The sequence below is a fragment of the Dendropsophus ebraccatus genome, chromosome 2, assembly GCF_027789765.1.
Source record: "Dendropsophus ebraccatus isolate aDenEbr1 chromosome 2, aDenEbr1.pat, whole genome shotgun sequence".
Lineage (NCBI taxonomy): Eukaryota > Metazoa > Chordata > Amphibia > Anura > Hylidae > Dendropsophus > Dendropsophus ebraccatus.
In genome coordinates this window covers 136182537-136206677 of record NC_091455.1, presented here as the reverse complement: position 1 = coordinate 136206677, position 24141 = coordinate 136182537, and the positions used below count along the sequence as shown (strand labels likewise).

At 41.2% G+C, this 24141-nt stretch overlaps 1 protein-coding gene across 1 annotated transcript in view; it reads left to right on the top strand.

The window, feature by feature from the left end:
* CNTNAP2 (contactin associated protein 2) overlaps nucleotides 1-24141 on the top strand; it is a 1369824-nt gene that overhangs the window by 982117 nt on the left and 363566 nt on the right. The window contains exon 13 of the mRNA XM_069958388.1: nucleotides 20599-20799. Coding sequence (XP_069814489.1) covers nucleotides 20599-20799 — 201 coding nt within the window. The remainder of the gene's footprint in view (nucleotides 1-20598; nucleotides 20800-24141) is intronic.

The following is a 24141-nucleotide window of genomic DNA, read 5'->3' as shown; positions in this document are numbered from 1 at the left end:
ACCCTGTATAATTGCAGGCAAGGAAAGAAAAATGTATAACCTAAATTAGAACATCAAAATTGGATTTGATCAAAAATAGTCCATTCTAATGTATTTGTCCTATAAGAACCCCAATAATCATCAACCAAAATTTTAATCCAAATATTTTTTTTATTTATTCACAGCAACCATAGCCCCATAAAAACACATACACAAATAGACATGTTAAAAACAGAAGTCAGGACAAATATTACTTATACATGATTAGTAGAGATGAGCGAACTTTTCAAAAGTTCGTTCCGACCGGACTTCCGGATTTTTTCGGAAAGTTCAGTTCGACCGAATTTCGGATTTCATAGTTTAAAGCATCTATATGATACGGGGGTAGTGTATTTCGTTTAATTTAGGGCTCTACATGTCAGTAACATCTTTATCTTTTCAAAGACTTCAAAGATTTTTAGACTTCAATATTCACCATTACAGGGTCTATGCAGGAAATTCACCATTACAGGGTCTATGCAGGAAATTCACCATTACAGGGTCTATGCAGGAAATTCACCATTACAGGGTCTATGCAGGAAAAAGGTCACAAATGCAGTGAAGGAACAGCAGTAGTCATTGGAGGCCAGTGGAGGTCCAGCAATAGTCATTTGAGGCCAGTACAGGATCAGCAGTAGCCAACATGGAGGCCAGGCAGGATCAGCAGTAGCCAACATGGAGGCCAGACAGGAGCAGCAGTAGCCAACATGGAGGCCAGGCAGGAGCAGCAGTAGCTAACATGGAGGTCAGGCAGGATCAGCAGTAGCCAACATGGAGGCCAGGCAGAAGCAACAGTAGCCAACATGTAGGCCAGGCAGGAGCAGCAGTAGCCAACATGGAGGCCAGGCAGGGGCAGCAATAGCCAACATGGAGGCAGGTCAGGAGAAGCAGTAGCCAATATGGAGGCCAGGCAGGAGCAGCAGTAGCCAACGTGGAGGGAAGGCAGGATAAGCAGTAGCCAACATGGAGGCCAGGTAGGATCAGCAGTAGCCAACATGGAGGGCAGGCTGGATCAGCAGTATCCAACATGGAAGCCAGGCAGGATCAGCAGTAGCCAACATGGAGGCCAGGCAGGATCAGCAGTAGCCAACATGGAGGCCAGGCAGGAGCAGCAGTAGCCAACATGGAGGCCAGGCAGGAGCAGCAGTAGCCAACATGGAGGCAAGGGCAGGCACAGCAGTAGTAAACATGGAGGCAAGGACAGCACAGCAGTAGTCAACATGGATGCCAATTAAGGCCCAGCAGTAGTCAACATGGATGCCAGTTAAAGCCCAGCAGTAGCCAACATGAGGCAAGGGCAGGCACAGCAGTAGTCAATATGGATGCCAGTTAAGGCCCAGCAGTAGTCAACATGGATGCCAGTTAAGGCCCAGCAGTAACCAACATGAATGCCAGTGAAGGCCCAGCAGTAGCCAACATTGAGGCAAGGGCAGGCACACCAGTAGTCAACCTAGATGCCAGTTAAGGCCCAGTAGTAGCAACATGGAGGCAAGGGCAGGAACACCAGTAGTCAACCTGGATGCCACTTAAGGCCCAGCAGTAGCCAACATGGAGGCAATGGCAAGCACACCAGTAGTCAACCTGGAAGCCAGTTAAGGCCCAGCAGTAGCCAACATGGAGCCAATGGCAGGAGCAACAGTAGCCAACATGGAGGCCAGGCAGGAGCAGCAATAGCCAACATGGAGGCCAGTACAGGAGCAGTAGTCAACATGGAGGCAAGGGCAGGCACAGCAGAAGTCAACATGGATGCCAGTTAAGGCCCAGCAGTAGCCAATATGGAGGCCAGTGAAGGCCCAGCAGTAGCTAAGATGGAGGCCAGGGCAGGAGTAGCAGTTGTAATGGGGTGACATGAGCAGCAGAAGCAGAATATTGAGGTCCATGGACAGGCGAGAGGTAGCAGGGCAGCAGGAATGGTGGAATGACCAGTAAGATCTAGTTCACATATAGGCCATAATAGGTGCAGAAAAGGTCCTACATCTTGGTGACAACAGGACCAAATCCTACTCTGTGGTATCAGGAGCAGGTGTCACAAAGTCCTTATCTATCCATGTGGCGTTCATTTTGATGAAAGTCAGACGTTCTACACTATCACAGGACAATCTGGTTCTCCTGTGAATGTCAATATGACCTGCTGCGCTGAAAACTCGCTCGGATAACACACTACTGGCCTGACAGAAGATTATGTCCAAAGCGAGTTGTGGCCAGACATCTAATTTTCCCACCAAGTAGTCCAGGGGTTCCGGCACGTTAGGTGGCAACGTAGAGTCCAAAAACACCTGGACTTGCTGTTTGGGGTGTGCCACCATGTCCTGCTGCTGAGCAGGTGCTCCTGTTACCCCGGCCTGTGGCTGCATGAAAGCGTGCATCATGGACATCAGGCTCAGACTGGTGCCGCAGCTCATGCCACCCAAGTTGCTAGAGGGGGATGTGGAGGAGGCAGCGCTGCTGGTGTGGCCCTGGTGGAAAATGCTTGAATGAGAGCGCCGTGTTCCAAAGGCTGCCACTAACTGTGCACCCAGCTCCTCTCTATAATAATTCATTTTTTCCTCCCGTTGGGAAGGTTAAATGACTTCACATAGCTTGTTGCGATACCATGGGTCCAGTAGTGTGGCCAACCAAGAACTCGTCCCGTTGACAAATCCTTTGCAAGCGTGGGTCAGTCCGAAAGCGTATCAACATGCGCTTAGCCATTATCACCAGGGAGTAGAAAGGAGTCCCCGTCTTCGTCTCCACAGCATACTGCCGATGGGTATTGTCTCCATCCTCCTCATCCTCCTCATAGCCCTACATATCCTCTTCTGGCCCCCTCTGGTCTGGCAGGAAGGCTCATCTCCTTCTCCTCCACCTGTCTCCCCTAAGAGTTCCTGTGCCTTCAGGTCCTCCTCCTCCTCCTCAACTTCCTCTCCCTTCTCTTCCGCCATCAGTCGCATCAGCATCAGCTCCAGTACATGAAGCATTGGTATGATGGCGCTCAGTCCTGAGTCTTGCCAATTGACCAGAAAGGTGGCCTCCTCAAAGGGTCGTAGCAAGCGGCAGGTGTCATGCATTAGCTGCCACTGCCCGAGCTCCAGGTTACACAGGGGAGTCGCCGTGTCCGCCTGCATCAAGAGGAAATCAATCAAGGCCTTCCTTTGCTCATAGAGCCGGTCCAGCATGTGGAGGGTGGAGTTCAACTGCGTGGCTACATCGCAAATGAGAAAATGGTTGGGAAGACCATTCCTCAGCTGCAGGTCGAGGAGGATGTGGTGAGAGCGAATTGAACGGCTGAAATGGTTACACAGCTTACATAGGTATCCTCCAGGCACTTTTTAAAAAACTGCCACACAGGCGAGGTGTAGAGTCTAGTACCGACAGGCTGCAAGGATGGGCGGGCGCTGCCAATACTAGGACCTGCAGTGGAGGAGGTTTCCCCAGTGGTCATCTGCTTGTCCTGGCTATGCTTCCGACTTGTTAGTTGATTACTGCTGCCTGTCTGCTCTTTAGTTGTGGCGGGCCTGCTGGCGGACAGATTCTCAGTTGACGAATCCGTCGAATAAGCCAAATCCTGCCGTGGAGCCATGTAACATCCTATGTAGCATCATCCTGTTCCAGAATTACGCTATCATCCTCATCAGGCTCCTGCCCAGCCTTCTCTCATCTACTGCCTACTGCTCTCCTGCCAGGCCTAACATGGGCCTGCTCTGATATCGCCTCCGACACAGCTATGCCCTGCACTTGATTGTCCCCTGTTTCTTCCCCCACGTGCTCATCATCATCAAAGAGCAGTTCGCTGCTTATAGACGCCAACAGTTCCCTTGCAGGCGGCGGGTCAAAAGTTAGCAGGATGTTGCTGAGGATGTCAGATGGAGGACGCGGGAGAATTTCTGCGTGCCCGTGCCAAGCCAGGGTCGTGTCCGAGGTACCCACAGATACCTGGCTGGCTGTCTCACTACTCATCCTTGTGGATGTCGAAGTGTGAGCCAGCCACTCCAGGACTGTGGAATTAGACGTGTGGACACAACCCTGGTGTGACAAAGGAAGCTCAGGCCTGCCACTGGACCCTCTTCCTGCGCTACTTCCTCTTCTGCCCCTTGAGCCAGACTCTCTGCCCTGCCCTCTGCCTGAAACGCTTTGTGAGGTTTCCTGCTGCCGCTGTGCCATGACTTTATATTCAAATTATGATTTCTACACTTGTTAGATGAGAACATTATTTTCTGTAATATATAGGACTTGCATATATATATTTATATATATATATATATATGACTTCTAATATATAGGACAACTATAGAAATTGTCTATATATGTAGCACTCAGAAGTATAGGACTTGTATATCAGTACAGCACATTTTTGTTCCGTGCACCCTTTGCTGTCCTATGCCTAATCTATCTTTCGCCCTTCCTATATTTCTCTCTCAATCACTAGATGTTTCTCCTCTCCGCTTTCCTAATCTTTTCTTTTCTACAATATCTTCTCAGTAGTCTGTAGTACACAACAGCAGCAGCACCAGCAGCGTTTTGTCAATGACGAGCTCTGTGTACCGCTAACAGTATGCTTCCTCTCTCTCTCTCTCTACATACTGTGTGGTGCAGTCATGTGACCGCTCCTCTTAAAGCAATACCGACATCACACAGGGGGTGGGCTAGTGCAAGATCCCTGCTGATTGGATGTGTTCCGGGCATCATGGGAAAGCGCTTTTGGCGACTGCCATTTTAGAATGCAAGAAAAAAAATCGGAGCAGATTTCCAAAAATCCGAATCCGATCGGACTCTGATTTTTGGAAAAATCCGAACCGGATCCCATACCAGCCGAACCGGTTCGCTCATCTTTAATGATTAGTTAAAATCCATTATTGGATAGAAATAATGGTTGATGTGTCATTGATCGTTGATTTAGAGCTGACCCTAAAATAATTGTTAATCATTTACTAATCGTTTACTGTAAGGCCATGTTCCCACAGTGTGAGACACCGGCCATTCCATGACATGGCCGGTGTCAGAGAATATCATCCCGGCTGGTACTGCAGCATGATCTTCACTGCCGCTGAATTAAGATGCGGGCGCATCAGTGTGCGCCCGCATTTAAATACCCCGCTGCACACATTGGAGCATGCGGCCGGAGCCGTATGCTCCATTGTGAGCACTGACAGGTTCTCTGTGGCCGCTATTCAATGAATATGTCAGTTTTTTGCGACTCCGCTAGGGATCCCATCCGGAGTGTATACTATGGGGGATATTTACTAACAAATCTAAAAACACAATTTTGTCAAAGATGTTTTGGCATAATTTCCAATCTAATGTGTTTAGTCAAATTTATGTAATTGTCTAATAGCATAGTAAATGTGTCTTAAAAATAATGGTCTTTTAATTAGTCTAATAAATTCACCTGGTTCGGAGCAGACGTAGCGATGCGCCAATATTTGCGACTTTTTAAAAATTTTTGCAGTTAATAAATTTAGCAAAAAAAAAGCGCACTTTCGATCTAATTAACAACAAAAAATCGAATTCAAAAAGTTGCATCTAATTTGGATAGTCTTGTCTAAAAAAGCTTTATAAATTCATATTAGATTTATTTTGAGTGCAATTTAGATATATTAGACTAAAAACAGGCGCAATTAGTTTGATAAATGTCCCCCTATGTGTATACACTCTGGACGGAATTCCCTCAGCTGCAGCACTATGTAATTTCTGTAGTAATCACGGCGATTGTTGAAAATCGGGAACAACGGTCGTGATTACTACGGAACTTACGTAGTGTGAACATCTAATTCTGCATTCATTCCCTAAAATTGCTATCTCTAATAGGACTCTTACAGCTGGTCAGGACATTATTAGTCAGAACAGGTTTTATAGGCAATAGATGCAAACACAGGATCTGGGTAACTTACAGCAAGTAGTGATTTAAAGAGATTTAAAGAGGTTTAATAACTTCTAGGAATTATATTAGAAAGTGGCTTTTTTAAATTTTCCAATAATAAAGCTTTATCTACATAAGCTTGAAAATTCCTGATGTATACTATAATGCATTTGATTTCATCCTTCACTGACTGGAAATAATTGTCCCAAAAGGGAGGTTTACTTTAATAATCTTTTGCCAATTCAGAGAATAGTGTGATTGAATATAATTGCTCAGTTGTCTATAGAAAAAGGCTGACACAATAACTTTAAGAACATTATTGATTTTTAAAGCCAACAACTAAAAGGGAAAAGCTCAAAATTCCGGGATATTAGACTCCACTTATATTTGTTGGAAAATTACAATAAAAGTTTTCATCATATTGTGTGATCTACAGCTTCATGACCCTATCTTTTGCTTAGCCGCACTTTTTTTCCTGTAATGAAATTGGATACTTTTAAACCAATTCACTTTAGTGCTTTTGACTCTTAGCAGTCCCCAAAAGACCTACAATATTATTGCAAAGCAAAGTGCTATGAACTGTGATATGAAAAGGAACTAATTGCTCATAAAAGCACAGACCATGACATCTGTATGGGTGTCAATGGAAAACTTAAACATTAGCAAAATGTCCAATGTGGGTATAGTAACCCTACAATAATATAGATGGGCCTTATATAAACCTTCTGTTGCATTTACACCAAACCATTTTCTGGACTTTGATTCATTTATTGATATGTTAGACTAAAGGACTAAAGGAATCATTGCTCTGAAAGTAATTTTTCTTCCTTAGATTTATAATGATGAAAAGCAAACATTGAACTGATATAATTTTTTTTAATATGTTTTTTTTCTCACTCTGTAAGGCTGGGTTCACATTGTGTTTTTGCAGTCCGTTTAACGTATACGTTTTATGTGTGGGTGGGGGATGTAAAAACGGGTGCAAAAACACATACATCTGTGTACAATCCGTTAGGATCCGTTTTTCCATTGACTTCCATTATTTTTTTTTATTTTTAAGGGATCAAAACAGATGCACTTTTTTAAATTATCTTTTGAGAGGTTTTTGTGTATGTTAAAAGTTACTATTTAAAAACAGATACGTTAAACAAAAATGCAGTATGAACCCAGTCTAACCTAGAATTATTTTTGTTTATTTTAAGTATTATAACAATTCAAGTGGATACATATTTCACATATACTCAGCTTAAGAGCCAGCACATGCACTCCAAATGTGTACTTCACCTATCCCTGCCTGGTACTTCTAAGATTGCCCTGCCTAGGTTAGATGAGGTTGGGGTGTGGTCATGCGGCGGGATGGGCTAGCCGCCAGTGCTCTGTTGATCCCGACTCTGCATGCGGCCCTGACTTGCAGCAAAAACCTATACCCTTACCCTTAATTTTAGCCTGGTTCAAACAAGGCATTTGTGGCTCAAGGGGGCACACTGAAGGGAAGAGATGGTCTTGAGCCGAGTAGTGACGCAAAAGGATCCAACACTGATCGCGGAGGTTCTAAGGGTGCGAGGCCAGGAGAGGAGGAGGAGGGGGACAGACATCTGTGGAGAAGGCGACACCGGATATTGAAGTGGAGGAGATGTCCAGCAGTAGTTTGGCATGGCGTACAAAGGAGTCCTTGAGACTGCAGGGTATGGAGACGCTTGATCCCTCCACGCAGCAGAGGAAAAGGAGAGGGCGGCCTACGGAGCAAGTCAGGCTGGCGCCCCGTGATACATGGACGCCACATCGGTCTCGTGAGAAGGGTTAGCAGAGTGAGTGAACCATCCAGGTTGTCTGTGCAAAGGTGCAGTGCATATTATATGAAGCAAGGAAAGCTGCAAGCTTTGCTCTTCAGCGTAGAAGAGTCTAAAAAGTCTCCCAAGATTCGCTTTCAGATAAATTAACATCTGTGGGTTCTCTACTTGCTTGAAAGGTCCAAGGTAAAGAGAGCAGCGAGGGTTTTTTTTTTCCTTTTCTCATTGTCATAGAAAGGACTTCAAGTATTTATATGGAATGTGAGGGAAATTGGTAATAGGACCTAATTTAAAACTATCTCCCAGCAATAGTTTGCCTGTTAGAGACACATATAGTGAAAGACACGATTCAGAGATTATCTTGTAAATGGGCGTGTCACCAATATCATGCAATTGGGTCAGGGTATTCATCTGGGGTAACAGTTCTTATACATGGGCAAATTCCTTTTAGGCTAATAAAAAAAAACCTATGGATCAGAGAGGCCGCTATGTATTCTAGTACTGTAATAATGAAGGTGTGAACATGGTCCTGTCCTTTGTTTACACCCCCCCCCCCCTTTAATTTGGAGGTTTTGGATAGGTTAATATCATTTATGAAGGTGAAAGGAGGTGTGACTATTTTTATATGTGGGGACTTCAACGCGGTTATCAACCCTGAATTGCATAGAAGGTCAAGTGTGGAGGCCTTTTTTCATCCCTGTTCCCTGGCTAATTTTGCTCAGGAGGTGGGATGTAAGGATGTCTGGCACTGTTTGTACCCACAGGAGATCAGGTTTTTAAATTTTAGTAAGACCATCAAATCCTCATCTAGAATTGATATGGTCCTGGGGAATAGAGAAGCAGTTAAGTGGGTAGAAAAAATGGTATATATTCCTAGGGTAATATCAGATCATCATTAATAGATGAGGTAAAGAGACAAGTAGTCAGGAAATAAATTTTTGGCAGATTAACAAGGGCTCCGCATCCATACAGGTAGTCTGGGACACGCTAAAAGCGTTTTTGAGAGGTTTGGCTAACAAGGAGATAATCTGTTTTAAAAAAGATCTTTTCGGCGAAGGAGAGAGAGTTGAGGGAAAGTGTTGAACAGATGGAGGAGAAATATGGTACATCCCCTACACAATCAAATTGGGAAGGTCTCATAGGAGCACAAGAAAAAATGTCTTTATTTATAACAGAAAAGGCCCAAAATAAGATTTTCTTTGCCAATCAAAAGCATTTTGTGGAGGGTGGGAAACCCAACAAATTATAAGCGCACAAAGGGAGAAACAGGATATTACGGCTATCAGAGTTAGAGAAAATAAGATCACAACAAATCCGGTAGAAATAGAAAATCATCTTATTACATATTTTTCAAGTCTTTATAATTCAGACAAGAAGGATATTGAGAAACATAACAAACTCTTACTGGATTCTCTAGATTTGCTGCAACTCTCTGAGGTGGAGAAAGAGAAGTTGGATAACCCATTAGTAAGGTAGAGGTTAAAAATGCTATTAATTCCTCTCCATCTGGCTCTTCCCCACGTCCGGACGGAATTCCGGTTGAGATTTATAAAAAGTATTCAGCAGTGTTGATACCCATTTTATTCGAGTTATTTCATGAATCCTGTAACCACGAGATGCTTCCTTCATCCATGAATGAAGCAGTAATCACTATAATTTTAAAAAAGGGGAAAGATCCTCTGGAAGTGGGGTCTTACTGGCTGATTTCCTTGGTAAATGTAGACACAAAAATCTTATAGCAGTAAGAATTTAAATATAGAGAGTACAATGTGTAACATGCAACTTGATCCGGTGGTGCCCTGCTCCATCGTGTCTAGGCAGTGAAGGCATTTGACAGGGTGGAGTGGACTTCCTATGGACTGCCCTGTAGAAATATAATTTGGGTCCTGAGGTGATTAGCTGGATTCACCTCTTCTATAAAGGTTACATGCTTGGCAATAAATGGTAACCTAACAGACAACTTTGGGCTAAATCGAAGCCCCCTTTAAGGGTGTCCATTGTCACCCCTATTGTTTGCGCTCTATATTAAGTCGTTATCTACTCAATCAGGAAGGATATGTATCTCAATCAGGAAGGATATGAAGAAGGATTTTGCTTGGGGGGTCTGGTGGATAAAATAACCATGTAAGCGGATGATCGGCTCTTATTTGTCCGGAATCCAGGCAGGGCTATCCCCAGAATCATGGATAAGTTTGAAGAGTTTGGTAGATGTGCTGGATTGGAGATTAACTGGACAAAATCCATGATCATAAATTTGGAAGAAAATAAGGAGGATGTGAATACTTATGGGGGATTACAGAGGGTGAAAGAGCATTTTGAATATTTGGGGGGTACAGATAAGTAGAGACCCAAAGGAATTTTACAAATTAAATTTTAAGCTATACCTTAAGAATTAGAGAAACAGGTAGCAGTCTTTTCAAGAGTGATTAAGTCAATGGCAGATAGGGCTGCCTTGGTTAAAATAGTGGTACAGCCACAAGTCTTGTGTTTTCTGCAAACATCGCCTGCCTGTATCCTGGGCAAAATGTTTAGAGAATTGGATAAATTCCTGGGAGAATTGTTATGGGGTAAACAGAGAATTAGAGCAAGGTACAGTGGATTTGCATCTCCATCTCATTTTGGAGGTATGGACCTATTAGAGAATACTATTATGCCATAGTTATTGCAAATATAAAAAAGTTATTTAAATAGGTTAGGGGAATTTGTGCTGGAAACACTGGGGGGTAAATTTGACACATTATTTGAAGTATTGGAAGTGGAAGGAGAGGAGGAAAAAATGCATCCACGTATGTAATGAGGGGGAAAGTATGAGCAAAACTTAAAGCATGGTTTAGGATTACACACAGAACGAAATATACACCTATTTAGGGTAATAAACACTTTAAGGTACTGGATGGTTTTGAAGGTAAACAATTTTGGAAGAAATTAGGTATAAAAAGGGAATGGAAGTATTAAATCCTTCAATGAGTTATGGGAACAATTTAATATGAAAAAGTAGCACTGGCTTCACTATACACAGTTATTTCATTTGATGCACAGTGAGTATAGAATAGGGATAAGTTAGTTATCAAAGAGTGGACACTTATGCAAAGGCTAGAGAAGTTAATTGGGGGAGCAAAGGGGGATATTAGAAAAATCTAGATGACAATAATAGACTAGTTAGGGATATGTAAAGAACTGTCAGGGCTGCGGTGGCGCCCCGTGCTCCGGACCGCCGCCGCCCCCCCTCCGCCTCCTAGGGCGCACGCCGGCTGTCAAAGGTTTAAAGGGCCAGTCTGCCCCTAATTAGTGTGTGCACATAATCACTCCCTATAAAGAACTTGTCCCAATATCTATGGAAGAGTGTGAAGATGTATTGGAGAATGGTAAAATAGTCTTGTTATAAAATATAATACAGAGACTTCACTACTATTCAGAACTGTTTAGGAAATTCAAGAAGGTAGAGAGGGTACAGTGCCCAAAATGTAGGAAACCCAATGTAAATTACTTGTATATGTTGTAGGGATGTGGTAAAATCCAAGAGTTCTGGGGAGAAGTAGTAGCTGAAATTGGTATGAGGGTGAAGGTCTCTCTCCCATATGGTCCAAGCTGTATGTTGTTGGGAAGTTTACTCAATTTTGATACGAGACATAGAGTCACAATTAGCAGGGTGCTTTTCTCAGAGTGTGGATCCAAGAAAGGGCAACAGTTAAAATGGAATGGTTAAACATGATGAGCAATAAGTTAAAGGACAAGTGCCATGAAAAACTTTTTCCCAGTATTTAAAGCACATTACAAAGTTATATAACTCTGTAATATGCTTCAATCACCTATCTGCCCCCCTTCCCTGTCTTTTCTCCCCTCCACCCCCCCACCAGGAAGTGTCCTGACTCACACAGACCTGATTACTGTCGTCACCGTCACCAAGCTCTTCTCTCAGCTCCTTCTCCTGTTACACTAGCCTCCCCCCTCCCCTGCCTTGTCAGGTGACAGGCTTGCTCAGCTCCCATTGGCTAAACAACTGCAAGCCATCACTTGTCACATCTCACTTGCTTATCTTCCCTCCGTCTGACTCAGGCACATAGGCAGTTCCCCCCTCCCCTCATACCCTCTCTCCTGCTGCCGTGGACTCAGTGAAGGAGTCATGTCACTAGAGAAGATAAGCTGAGCAAGCAGAGTCACCTGACAAGGAGGGGAGGGGGAGGCTGGTGTAACAGGACCTAGAGCAGCCCTCCTGCTGATGACTCACAAGAAGGAGCTGCCTGGTGACGGTGACGACAGTAATCAGGTCTGTGTGAGTCAGGACACTTCCTGGTGGGGGGTGGAGGGGGGAAAAGACAGGGAAAGGAGGCAGATAGGTGATTGAAGCACATTACAGAGTTATATAACTTTGTAATGTGCTTCAATTACTGGGAAAAAGTTTTTCATGGCACTTGTCCTTTAAACAATATGAAGACATTTACTTTAATAAAACCAAGAAGGGAAGGAAGAAATTTTTTCATATATGGCAGCAGTGGGCAGAAACAGAGCTAAAAGAGCTAAGGGGTGACGCTACATAATAAAAGATATTAAATAGTAGGAAGCATGAAGGAAGTCATTTATCTATTGCTGTTTTTTTCTCGTTGTTCTCCTGGGGTGCGGCAGTGGGTTAAGGTATGATATCATTTGTATGGTGTAATAATGTCTGGAAAGCCTTGTAATTTTGCTTATTAAAAAAAAAAAAAAAAAAAAAAGGGTTGCCCTGCCTGCTCACCTGTGCAGTTCTGCCATAACAAAGCTGTATTGTTCCTGATCTGCTATTCTGCACCTGACATATGTCTATTTACCTGACATTGGCTCTGCCTGACTCTTGTGTACTACGTTGATCCTCCTGTGCATAGCCTATATAACCCTAAACCTACACCACCTGCCATGACCCATCTGCCAGAAACTGACACTGAAACTGTGCCACCTGCAACAGCTCTTCTGCCTGAACCTGACACCACTACCTGGCAGTCTGTCTACAACTTATGCCAGAGTCAGCAAAACCTCTGCCTATGTCCCTGGTGCTTGACACTTGAACTATCTGGCCAACTTAGTCTAGTAATAACATAACATGCCCACTATTGCAGTAGCAGCCTCGTACTCTCTAACAGCATAAGTCCAGCTTCCACATCCCGGTGTCAGATAAAAGGTGGAAAAATAGGAGGTAATTGGACTCAAGTTTGGTTCAAGGTCAAACCAGTGGATACCACAATGGGGCCATATTCACCATAGCTTACAGACAAAAATGTAAAAGAAGGCTGCGGGTACATCTCACACCCACAGGACAATGTATTTCTAATCCTACACTTTTGTATATGTGCTTGTTCTCAGCACAGCAAGAGTGACATGACTTCATCAGTAGCCTATGTGCGTGGCAGACTACAGTTTCCGTCATGCATCTGACATCTACCTCAGACTGCTAATGAGTGACACCCTGCCCTCTTGTGCACTCCATATTGTGACCCCTTACTGTTTAGCCTCTCACATTAGTTTTTAGTTTGTATACTCTTTTCTTTCATCTTCCATTAACTTCTAGTGCATAAACTTATCATGCGCAGCCTGAGAGCCAAGGCTAAACTACAGATGTAGCAATAGCTAACTTGAGTGTATTAACCTTGGACATCAGGAATATTGGAATAGCCTAATGCACCAGGGATCCAAATAAAGCCTGTCATTGTGGCGTAGGTTTGAAATTATAGTCAGGTTTTTTTTATTTTCAGAACTAACTCTGCTCCCTACACAAAGGATGCTGGCTACCATCTGCAGTAAACACTGAACCATCAAAGATCTGTCTGATGCCGGCTATTTTACAGGATAAATTCTGTGACCAATAGCAATCATGGCATCTGGACAGCTACTGCTCTAATTCCTTGTTAGAAAGTTTTCTATAAATATGCACTCTTGTAATAGGTTTCACAAAAGTATTCTACTGAAAGTACAGTCAGGGCCTTGAAAAGGAAATATGCAGAAATTCTGTAATAATACACTTGGAAGATAAGTTTACCTTTCGGGTCATTTCTAGCCACTAAAGTTGAAGCATTGGACTATATGTTCATGAAGTTGCAATCAACTTTACCAAGTAGATTAATAAAGATGTACAATCTAACTATATTATTGGCTACTGCTCAAATCGCAGAAAGAAATGAACAGCTAGCTGTGAAGAAAATAAACTTCCGAGTCTATATTGTATAATTTTGAACTTGTTTTGGAAGATACATTGTTTACTTGAAAACACAGGCACACTGTGTATGGTAATTTACTGAGCTTTCATGAGACATTGCGAGCAAATGAGACGAGAAGAGAAAATATCAAGTGATAACCTCATTTTGTGAGACCAGGTGGATTGCACCACAGTCAATGACATTGCAGATCTCTTCATGATGATCCAGGGGTCTCCATGCAGAGAATGACATTTGCTAACTCACAAGGGGATCCGGTTCCCCACATTAGGTAGCTGTTCTGTTATTTGGCACTGTTTTCATCTGCATTGCTAAGCAAGTGCCTCACTCAGAGAACAAAATAAGCTTAAATATTCACTTACTTCCCAGAGACTCTATAAGACACATAATGAAAAAGTTTACCCAGGGTTTGTTCAGGACTTTATTTACAACTTCTCTAGTTAATGAGCAAAAAAGTAATGAACATGGTCTGATGCAATATTTTATTTCGAACAAAGAGACATTTTATACATGGCTAGAAAGTGCAATTATTTGGAAAATTATGCTCACTTCTGCAAAATGCATTGAAATATGTAGCCAGGAACTAAAAATGTTGCAATTAAAACTACAGTTGAGCGAACCACTCTTGTCAAATGTTGAGATTTCTTTAGACAAAATATATTGTCAGTTTTTTGTTGCATTACATCAGGATGGTTAACTGTCCTTTTAAAGATAAATGAATAGGAGTTATTTCGCATACAAAACACATCAATATTGGCAATCACGATTAAAAATCTAATTCTCTATTGTATGTCCCCCTATTAATTGTTATATGTCTGAAAAAGGATAGCACACATTCAAGGTTCTAGGTAGTGACAAAAATGGTCCTTTAGAATTTACATAAATGTTGTAATTTTTGACCAGCAGATATAACTGTAAAAAAAACACAAACCATTTCCCCTGCAAGTAGCATAAATGCATGGAATATCATGCACCTATGCTACTTGCAGGCATACCGCACCATCTGGTCACCTGCATACAGTCGATTGCTCTAGAGGAAAGTGATGGAGCAGAGCCGATATCAGCATATGCCCTAGTCCAAAGCTTTGCAGCTTCTAGGAAAAGATCAACCATCTATCTCACATTTTTTGATAACATAATTTCCTATTCATTGCTTTAGGGGAAGTGTAACTTAAGATTGCAAATAGCATCTCATGAGAAAGTGCTGGGGCAGAATAAACAAGAACGTATATCATAGTCCATGGAAATGCTTGTTATTCAAAAATAATTGTCTAGCTAACTTTTTTCTAAAAAACTAATATTATATTAATTCATCAAGGTGTTTACATATTTAGGATTCAGGATATAGGCACATGTTTCATGCATTAATCTTGACAGAATCTACTGACTTTCTACAGCTCATTTGAATGGAGAATCGTATAAGTGAGATTTCTAGCTTCTCTCCTTCCATCTGTGTGGCTTTGAGTTATTCCACTGCTATCTTATCCTCCATTATTTTCCTAGTTTGACTTGATGAACAATATAGGAGGTTAAATGAAAAACAAAACAAAAAAAAATAAAGGGATAAGATTGCCTGTTATTAGAAGTAAAAGATAATGAACTCAACAAAGTAATTCATGACCTTTTACTGGGATATGACTTCTGTGACCACAACAATGCATGAAATAAAGTCGTGTCATGCCTTACAAAGTAGTTCCATTTTTATTAGTAAGATAAGCTGTGATCAGATGTGGAAAGAAGCAACTTTTTGATGTGTGGTTGACTTGTCAGGATAACCTTATTATGCCTATTAAGTTTCAAGCACAAGTCTTATTATTAGATCAGAACTTGAACATGAAATATAGTGGGCATTGTACAGTTGTCTTGGCAAACTGACTCTTCAGCATGGAGTTGCATCTCTCTACACACCTGATTACTTCGTCTGAAGTGTCACTGTCATTATAATTTTCAAAATGTAAATCAACAGTAGATGTGATATAAAGCAAGTTTGCAATTTACATTTATTATATTATTATTATTATTATTATTATTATTATTATTATTATTATTATTTTGTTAACATGGAAAACACAGCACTTCCTGTGTTCTGACTCTTTAAAGAAAGAGAATAAAAGAGTCTAAACACAGGAAGTCCCAGGTCATCTGAGCAAAAAAAGGTAAGGGTAAGGTTCCTAACTGTGAAGGGGTTTTAATGTTTGCAGGGCTGTTTCAGTGCGATTGGCCCTGCACACATTACTGTCCCCAGACCCAGGCATAATGACAGGCAGCCATGGTAACGCAGCTGCCTGTCATTAACCCATTTAAACGCAGCAATGCACAGCAATCACAGCGTTTGAAGTAGTCAGTGGCAGGACAAGGACCTGTCACTGTATGCGGGGGTCCCGATCACTTGACAGGCAGGCGAGAGTACGCCACTTACCTCCCTCCTGTTGAATCTTCGATCTGTAGATAGAGTCTGCTCTCAGGCAGAGTACAGATCTTATATATGCATTACAAAATATGTAAAGTTTTAAAACATATTTTTTTAAAAAACTAATAAAAATGCCCGAATAAAGATTTATAGTACTTCCTTTCCGATTATACAAATAAAAATATAATTTTTTTAAAAACAAACATATTATACATTGTAGCATGCAGAATTATCCGATCTATTAAGATATAACAACAGCATAAAAGAAATGCGAAAAAAAAAAAAACATCAGAATTGCTGATTGTTGCACCTCACACCCATGGCTGACACTAATGCCCTGTTGGCTACATTTAAAAACCAACGCCAGAATGTTGGTATATAATTTTTATCAAACCATATTGCCTCATGTTCCGCGTAAAGGTCTTCTGGCCCACATGAGCCCCTACCAACACTGTGTTGGTCAGCGACCACCAACCCCACAAAGCAAGCAACAATAGGGGAGTGGGGGCCTCAGAATGGCCCTGCAACCCCACTGTCACAGGACCAAATCAACTGGCCCCCCCACACCACGCAGGCGCCACCAGTGGAGAAGGCGGCCGTTAGCAACACAAGTGTGAACAAGGTGTCACTACTCACCATTGCACCAACAGGTAGAATAGGAGAAAGAGGAGGCACTTGCTTGGTGGTCGCCTTCTCCGACGGCAGCGCCTGCATGGTGTGGGGGGCCCAGTGAGTTTTGGTCCTGTGACAGTGGAGTTTCAGGGCTTTTCTGAGGCCCCACTCCCCTGTTGTCACTCACTGTTGCGGGGTTGGCGGCCGGTGACCGACACAGTGTTGGTTTAGTGTAGGGACTCATGTGGGCCAGAAGACCCACATGCGGTACATGGGGCAATATGGTTTGATCAAATTATATATCAACATTCTGGCGTTGGTTTTTAAATGTAGCCGACAGGGCATTAGTGTCAGCCATGGGTGTGAGGTGCAGCTTCTTTTCCTCCAGTTTTCTATGTTGCTTTATATAGCATCTACTGTTAATTTAGATTTTGATAGTTATAACGACAGTGACGCTTTAAAAGTTACTTGGAGGGATGCCGACCAGTGATCTTTTTGCGAGGAATATCAGTCAACTTTTTGCGAGGAATATATTGTAAGAAGAGGAATTTTTTATGTGCTATTACTATGCAAAAACATTCTGGTGTTAAAATGCTGGGTCTGGCAGATTAATGGCATCCTATGTTCCTCATTGCAGCTACAATATTTGCCAGTTTTTAGGAGTTGTAATAAATTTGGTAGCACCCACCAAGTGGCACTAAGCCCAACCAAAACACCTGGGTAAATCTTTAATACATTTCCTTCTTTCTTTATATTAACCCCTAGATGACCCTGGGCGTACCCGTTAGTCCTGGGCTGCTTAGGGGTGTTCAGAGCGGGGCCGCGGTCCCGGGTGCCGCATGTAGCCCAGGACCGCAGCTATTAGCAGGAATGGTCCGATCACTGAGCCCGCTAATTAAATATTCAGATGCAGTTGTCGAAGTTGAGAGCTGCATCTGAATACATACTGCAGACTCATGCCTGGTGTCTAGTGGGGAGATCACATCCTCGCGACGTTGTCGCGGAGGGGCGATTCCCCTGTTCTTACCTGCCCGGGGTCTGTGCCGTAGTGGCGCTGATCCCGGCTCGGCACTCAGTTGTTTTCGGCCCGAAAGCAATCAAAAGCAGCCGAAAGCAATCGAGTGCCGATCTCATCGATCTATGCAGTATAACTATACTGCATAGATCTCAATGAGAGATAAGTGTGCTTATACTAGAAGTGTTATTATTAATAAAAAGCCCCCTCCCCTAATAAAAGTTTGAATCACCCCCTTTTTCCCATGTTATAAATAAAAATAAATAAATAAATAAATAAATAAATAAACATGTTTGTTATCAGCGAGTGTGTAGTCACCTAAAATATTAATTAATCACATTCCTGATCTTGCACGGTAAACGGCGTAAGGGCAAAATAATCCCAAAGTGCAAAATTGCGCATTTTTGGTTGCATCAAATCCAGAAAAATTGTGATAAAAAGCGATTAAAACGTTGCATATGCGCAATCAAGGTACCAATAGAAAGAACACATCATGGCGCAAAAAATGACATCTCACACAGTCCCATAGACCATAGGATAAAAGCGATATAAGCATGGGAATAGAGCGATTTTAAGGACCATATATTTGTTAACAATGGTTTGAATTTTTTAAAAGCCATCAGATAAAATAAAAGTTAAACATGTTACATATAGTTGTAATCGTAACAACTTGAGGAAGATATATAACAAGTCAGTTTTACCCCAGGGTAAATAGCGTAAAAACAAAAACCATCCAAATAAAAAAAATGTGTTTTTTATTTATTTATTTATTTTTTATTTATTTATTTATTTATTTTCAAATATTTAACATTTATCATATACAAAAAGCAGAGTAAAATTCCATAACCAGAAGAAACGGCAGTTGGATAATCTACATTCATAAATACATACAGAGTGAAAATCTGTAGTTTCCTACAGCACCATCACATAATCCAATATTACTCATCACTCCTACCCCTCAATTACCGTTGCCTTCCCGACCCACCCACAGAGAGAGAGAGAGAGAGAGAGAGAGAGAGAGAGAGAGAGAGAGAGAGCAAAAAAAAAACAAAAAACTTTAGGCCAAGAAAAAACCCTATGTAAGTCTATAGGCAGTTAGTACTCTCAGGACCATTTTCCCCATCTCCTTTGGAACTTAATTAATCCCTCTTTTTTCCCAGAATGCCAAGCTGCTTCATGACTTTTAACACTTTTGATCACATTCAACCACTCGTATTTTGTTGGAGGAGTCGGGGCAAACCATTTGTTCAATATCTTAAGCCTTGCATAAAAAAGAACCTTTATTACTAAACTTTTATACTCTGAGATCCCCGTAGAATCCCCAAGAACTGCTACTAGGATATTTCTGGGTGCTATACATTGCAGCTTGTTATCGATTTCATCAAATACCTCCCTCCAAAAATCCTGAATTGCATTACATGTCCACCATAGATGAATTAAATTAGCATTTTCTATCCCACATCTATTATTAATAAAAAGCCCCCTCCCCTAATAAAAGTTTGAATCACCCCCTTTTTCCCATGTTATAAATAAAAATAAATAAATAAATAAATAAACATGTTTGTTATCAGCGAGTGTGTAGTCGCCTAAAATATTAATTAATCACATTCCTGATCTTGCACGGTAAACGGCGTAAGGGCAAAATAATCCCAAAGTGCAAAATTGCGCATTTTTGGTTGCATCAAATCCAGAAAAATTGTAATAAAAAGCGATCAAAACGTTGCATATGCGCAATCAAGGTACCGATAGAAAGAACACATCATGGCGCAAAAAATGACATCTCACACAGTCCCATAGACCATAGGATAAAAGCGCTATAAGCCTGGGAATAGAGCGATTTTAAGGACCATATATTTGTTAACAATGGTTTGAATTTTTTAAAAGCCATCAGATAAAATAAAAGTTAAACATGTTACATATAGTTGTAATCGTAACAACTTGAGGAAGATATATAACAAGTCAGTTTTACCCCAGGGTAACTAGCGTAAAAACAAAACCCATCCAAATAAAAAAAAATGTTTTTTTTATTTTTCAATTTCACCACACATTAAATTTTTTTCTGCTTTTGCAGCATACTTTATGAAAAAATTCAGCCTGTCATTGCAAAGTACAATTAGTGCCGAAAAAAATAAGGGCTCATGTGGGTTTCTAGGTGGAAAAATGCAACTCCTATGGCCTTTTAAGCACAAGGAGGAAAAATTGAAAACACAAAAATTTAAATTGGCCCGGTCCTCTAAGGGTTAACTGTGTACAGTAAAAGCTATCAGTGTGTAGCCCAAAAAAATCTTAATTTTCTCCTCTTATGAACAACAAAGTAAACTCTGTGAAAAACAAAGGAAAATGTTTTCTTAACAGTTATCAACAATTACAGAACACATAGGGCGAAATGTATCAAGCGGCAAATTTCTTTTTTTTTCGGCGGAAAGTGCCCATTTGCGAATATTTTTATATTTTTAAAGATACACAGGAAACCTACTCCAGCTCTCACCTGGCATAGGTTTCCTGCGCATGGGATTTATGTACAGGCAGTTTGCCTCTACATAAATCTCCGTAGTACCGGAGCTGCGGGGACATTTTTAAGTCCGGCGCAGAAAACGCCGGACTTAATAAATGTCCCCTATAGGATGTTAAAACCAACACATGCATTTATATAATACATTACTTTAGTATCATTGTCTTGGACTAGATTGCTTAAACCTTAATTTATGCAAAGAAAATATTTCTTATTCCAACAGAGGATAAAGTATGGACAACCTTATACCATGATTTTAAACCTGAAACATCAATGCCGGGAGCCAGCAAAGAGAAACGAATAGTGGTACAACTGAATTACAATACATCCATGGATCAGATCTCCACCATCACAAACAGCGCAGACAAATGTGAACAGTATATTTCCTACTCTTGCAAGATGTCAAGGCTGCTCAACTCACCAGGTAGGCCAAGAGATTTTTTCTAAATAATTGACTTGAATGAATTGTGTGCATGCTCTGTGGACTTATTTTTTTTAACATGTAATCATTAAGGTGATAGATTAGTGAATTTTCAATAATAACGAATATGGCTGCCTTTTAACTCTTGCCTCTTTATGCCGCTCTTCTCTGAAAGCTGGATCCAGTCCTGAGAAACTGGCAGAAGTGTCATGGAGCGAGTTAAAAGGCAGCCGGCTAAGAAGCAATTCACTTCATAGTTACTGTAAATTTGCTAATCTCTAATTAAGAGTCATTAAAGATGTTAAAAGGTAGTGCCAACTGCTAGTATAATATATTATCAATTTCTTGTATTTCCAAGACAATCCTTTCACAAAACCTTTTCAGGGTAGCTGTCCCATAAAGTCAGGTTCTACTCCTATTTGTAGTCTTAGAACATAACTAGGAATTAGAGATGGTCCGAAACTGCTGAGGTTCGGGTTCGTATGAACCCGAACGCTCGGCATCAGATTCACGCTGTCTGCCCGCTCCGTGGAGAGGGTGGATACAGCGGGAGGACCGCCTGGAAAACTGGGATACAGCCTATGACTATGGCTGTATCCCAGTTTTCCAGGCGGTCCTCCCGCTGTATCCACCCTCTCCACAGAGCGGGCAGACAGCGGTAATCATTACCGAGAGTTCGGGTTCGTACGAACCCGAACCGAACTCGGTTCGGACCTTCCCTACTAGGAATGTATGCCAAGCCAGAAATTCTCCAGATGGAAAGTATACCTATCGGTAGACAGCTGTACAGTAGTGCACATGTATTTAGATATAAAATTATTCATATAATTCAATATTACATTATGAAAACTCCACAATGTTTTTCCAGTGTCATGGATTTACCACTACTTTGTTTTCTATAAAATAAACATCGGTTTTGTAACAATACTAAGGGGATTTGGTGGCAAAGTGGACTATGCTATTGCCTACACCTGGAGGGTTGATGTGAGTGGTCACAGCTCTGAAAATTTTTATCACAGGTTTTAGTTAACCTTAACATCCTTTAACAGTAAAGTCTCCCATACTATTACATTAGATGGTTTTTTTCTGAGGAAAATATTGTCAAAATGGGTCAGACTGAAATTCATCACATATCTCGTGAAGCTTTCTTTTCACTGCTGCCTTGGTCCAATATGTAGAATGAGAGACATCGCTCCATAGCATAATCCAGCCAAAAGCAATAAGGTGAAGGTATATATAGAATGCTCAATTTAGTGAGTTGTGCAAGTATAAGGCACAACTCTTACAAAGAGCACATATTAGGGCTGCGTTCACACTACGTATATTTCAGTCAGTATTGCAACCAAAACCAGGAGTGGATTAAAAACACAGAAAGGATCTGTTCACACAATGTTGAAATTGAGTGGATGGCCGCCATATAACAGTAAATAACTGCCATTATTTCAATATAACAGCCGTTGTTCTAAAATAACAGCAAATATTTGCCATTAAATGGCGGCCATCCACTCAATTTTAACATTGTGTAAAAAGATCCTTTCTGTGTTTTTAATCCACTCCTGGTTTTGGTTGCAATACTGACTGAAATATACTGACTGAAATATACATATACTGACTGAAATATACGTAGTGTGAACGCAGCCTAGGGCTGGGTTCACACTACGTATATTTCAGTCAGTATTGTGGTCCTCATATTGCAACCAAAACCAGAAGTGGATTAAAAACACAGAAAGGATCTGTTCACACAATGATGAAATTGAGTGGATGGCCGCCATTTAATGGCAAATATTTGCTGTTATTTTAAAACAACGGCTGTTATATTGGAATAATGGGCGTTATTTACTGTTATATGGCGGCCATCCACTCAATTTCACCATTGTGTGAACAGAGCCTTTCTGTGTTTTTAATCCACTCCTGGTTTTGTTTGCAATATGAGGACCACAATACTGACTGAAATATACGTAGTGTGAACCCAGCCCTATAGAACTGCAACCACTCCCATTTAATCCTCTCAGGGATTAGCACAATAGACAAACTCTTCCACTCCACAACAGGATGCCGGGTGCAGGTCCAGGTAGCCAGAAATAAAAAATGAATAAAAAATAATTTATTAAAACATATGTGTTTCGAGACCGGTCCGGTCTCTTTCTCAAGTGTCTTTTGAGAAAGAGACTGGACCAGTTTCGAAACACATATGTTTTGATAAATTATTTTATTATTCATCACTATTGATTCCTGGCTACCTGGAGCTGTGCCCGGCATCCTGTTTTTAGAGTGGAGGAGTTTGTCTCCTTGTTCCAATATGAGCCTGTAAAGACAATTTTGATTAAAAAGAAAAAACAAACCTTTAAGTAAAGGAAATGGAAACCTTGAAGAGGTACTGCAGAGAAAAAAAAAGTTTTATAATAAACTGGTATATGGAGGAAGTGGTGTATTCTTTCAAGTCAGACATGGTCCTCCTGGCTGCCACCTCTGTCTGTGTCAGGAACTTTCAGGAAAAGCATAAGAGGTTTGTTAAAGGGATTTGCTCTTAACAGTTCCTGACATGGACAGCACAGAGCACCACGTCTGACTGGTGATGTGGGCGGGCCTAAGTGGTGCTGCGCCCGCAAAGCCCCACCCAGGTAGCACAATGCACAGATTATAAAAGATCACTTTTTACTGGAACAAGTACCATGACGTATGATATAATATAAAGGTATGAAAACTGCTAAATTTACCCTTTACACCTGTGTAGAGAAGTCATAATGCAAAAAGGGGGTGACATTTTCACTTTAAAATTTGTGATTAAAATTGTTTGTTTTTTTCCATCTTACCTTATGCTTTGTTCATGTTTAACATGTCTTGACAGTTAATGTAAAATTTTAACTAACAAGTCATATGGCATGGTAATGAATATACTTTTTTTTTTCCTAAAGTGTACCTGTAGTTTAAAGAAAAACTTTTGACATGTCATAGAGACATGTCAAAAGGTTTGATTGGGCTGGGCCTGAGTGTTCATACCAATACCAATCGTGATAAGATCATGAGAACATGAGATTGCGTGTCAATGAGTCGTGCTCCATAGACTTAGAGGAGTTAGAGATGAGCGAATAGTATTCTATCGAATAGCTATTCGATCGAATACTGCACTATTCGAAAGATTCTGGTTCGATCAATATGTGATTGAATATTCGAATCTAAATTAACTTAACTAAAATAGCTAAACAATTTTTTAGCTGTTTTAATAAAGTTTATGCTCCCTGGGAAAGCAGGGAAGCAGTATTTTAAAGGGCACAGTATTACCGGCAATTAGCAATTGCCGGCAATAATGCCGATTCCTGTAATAGTTAATATTTAATTAATAAA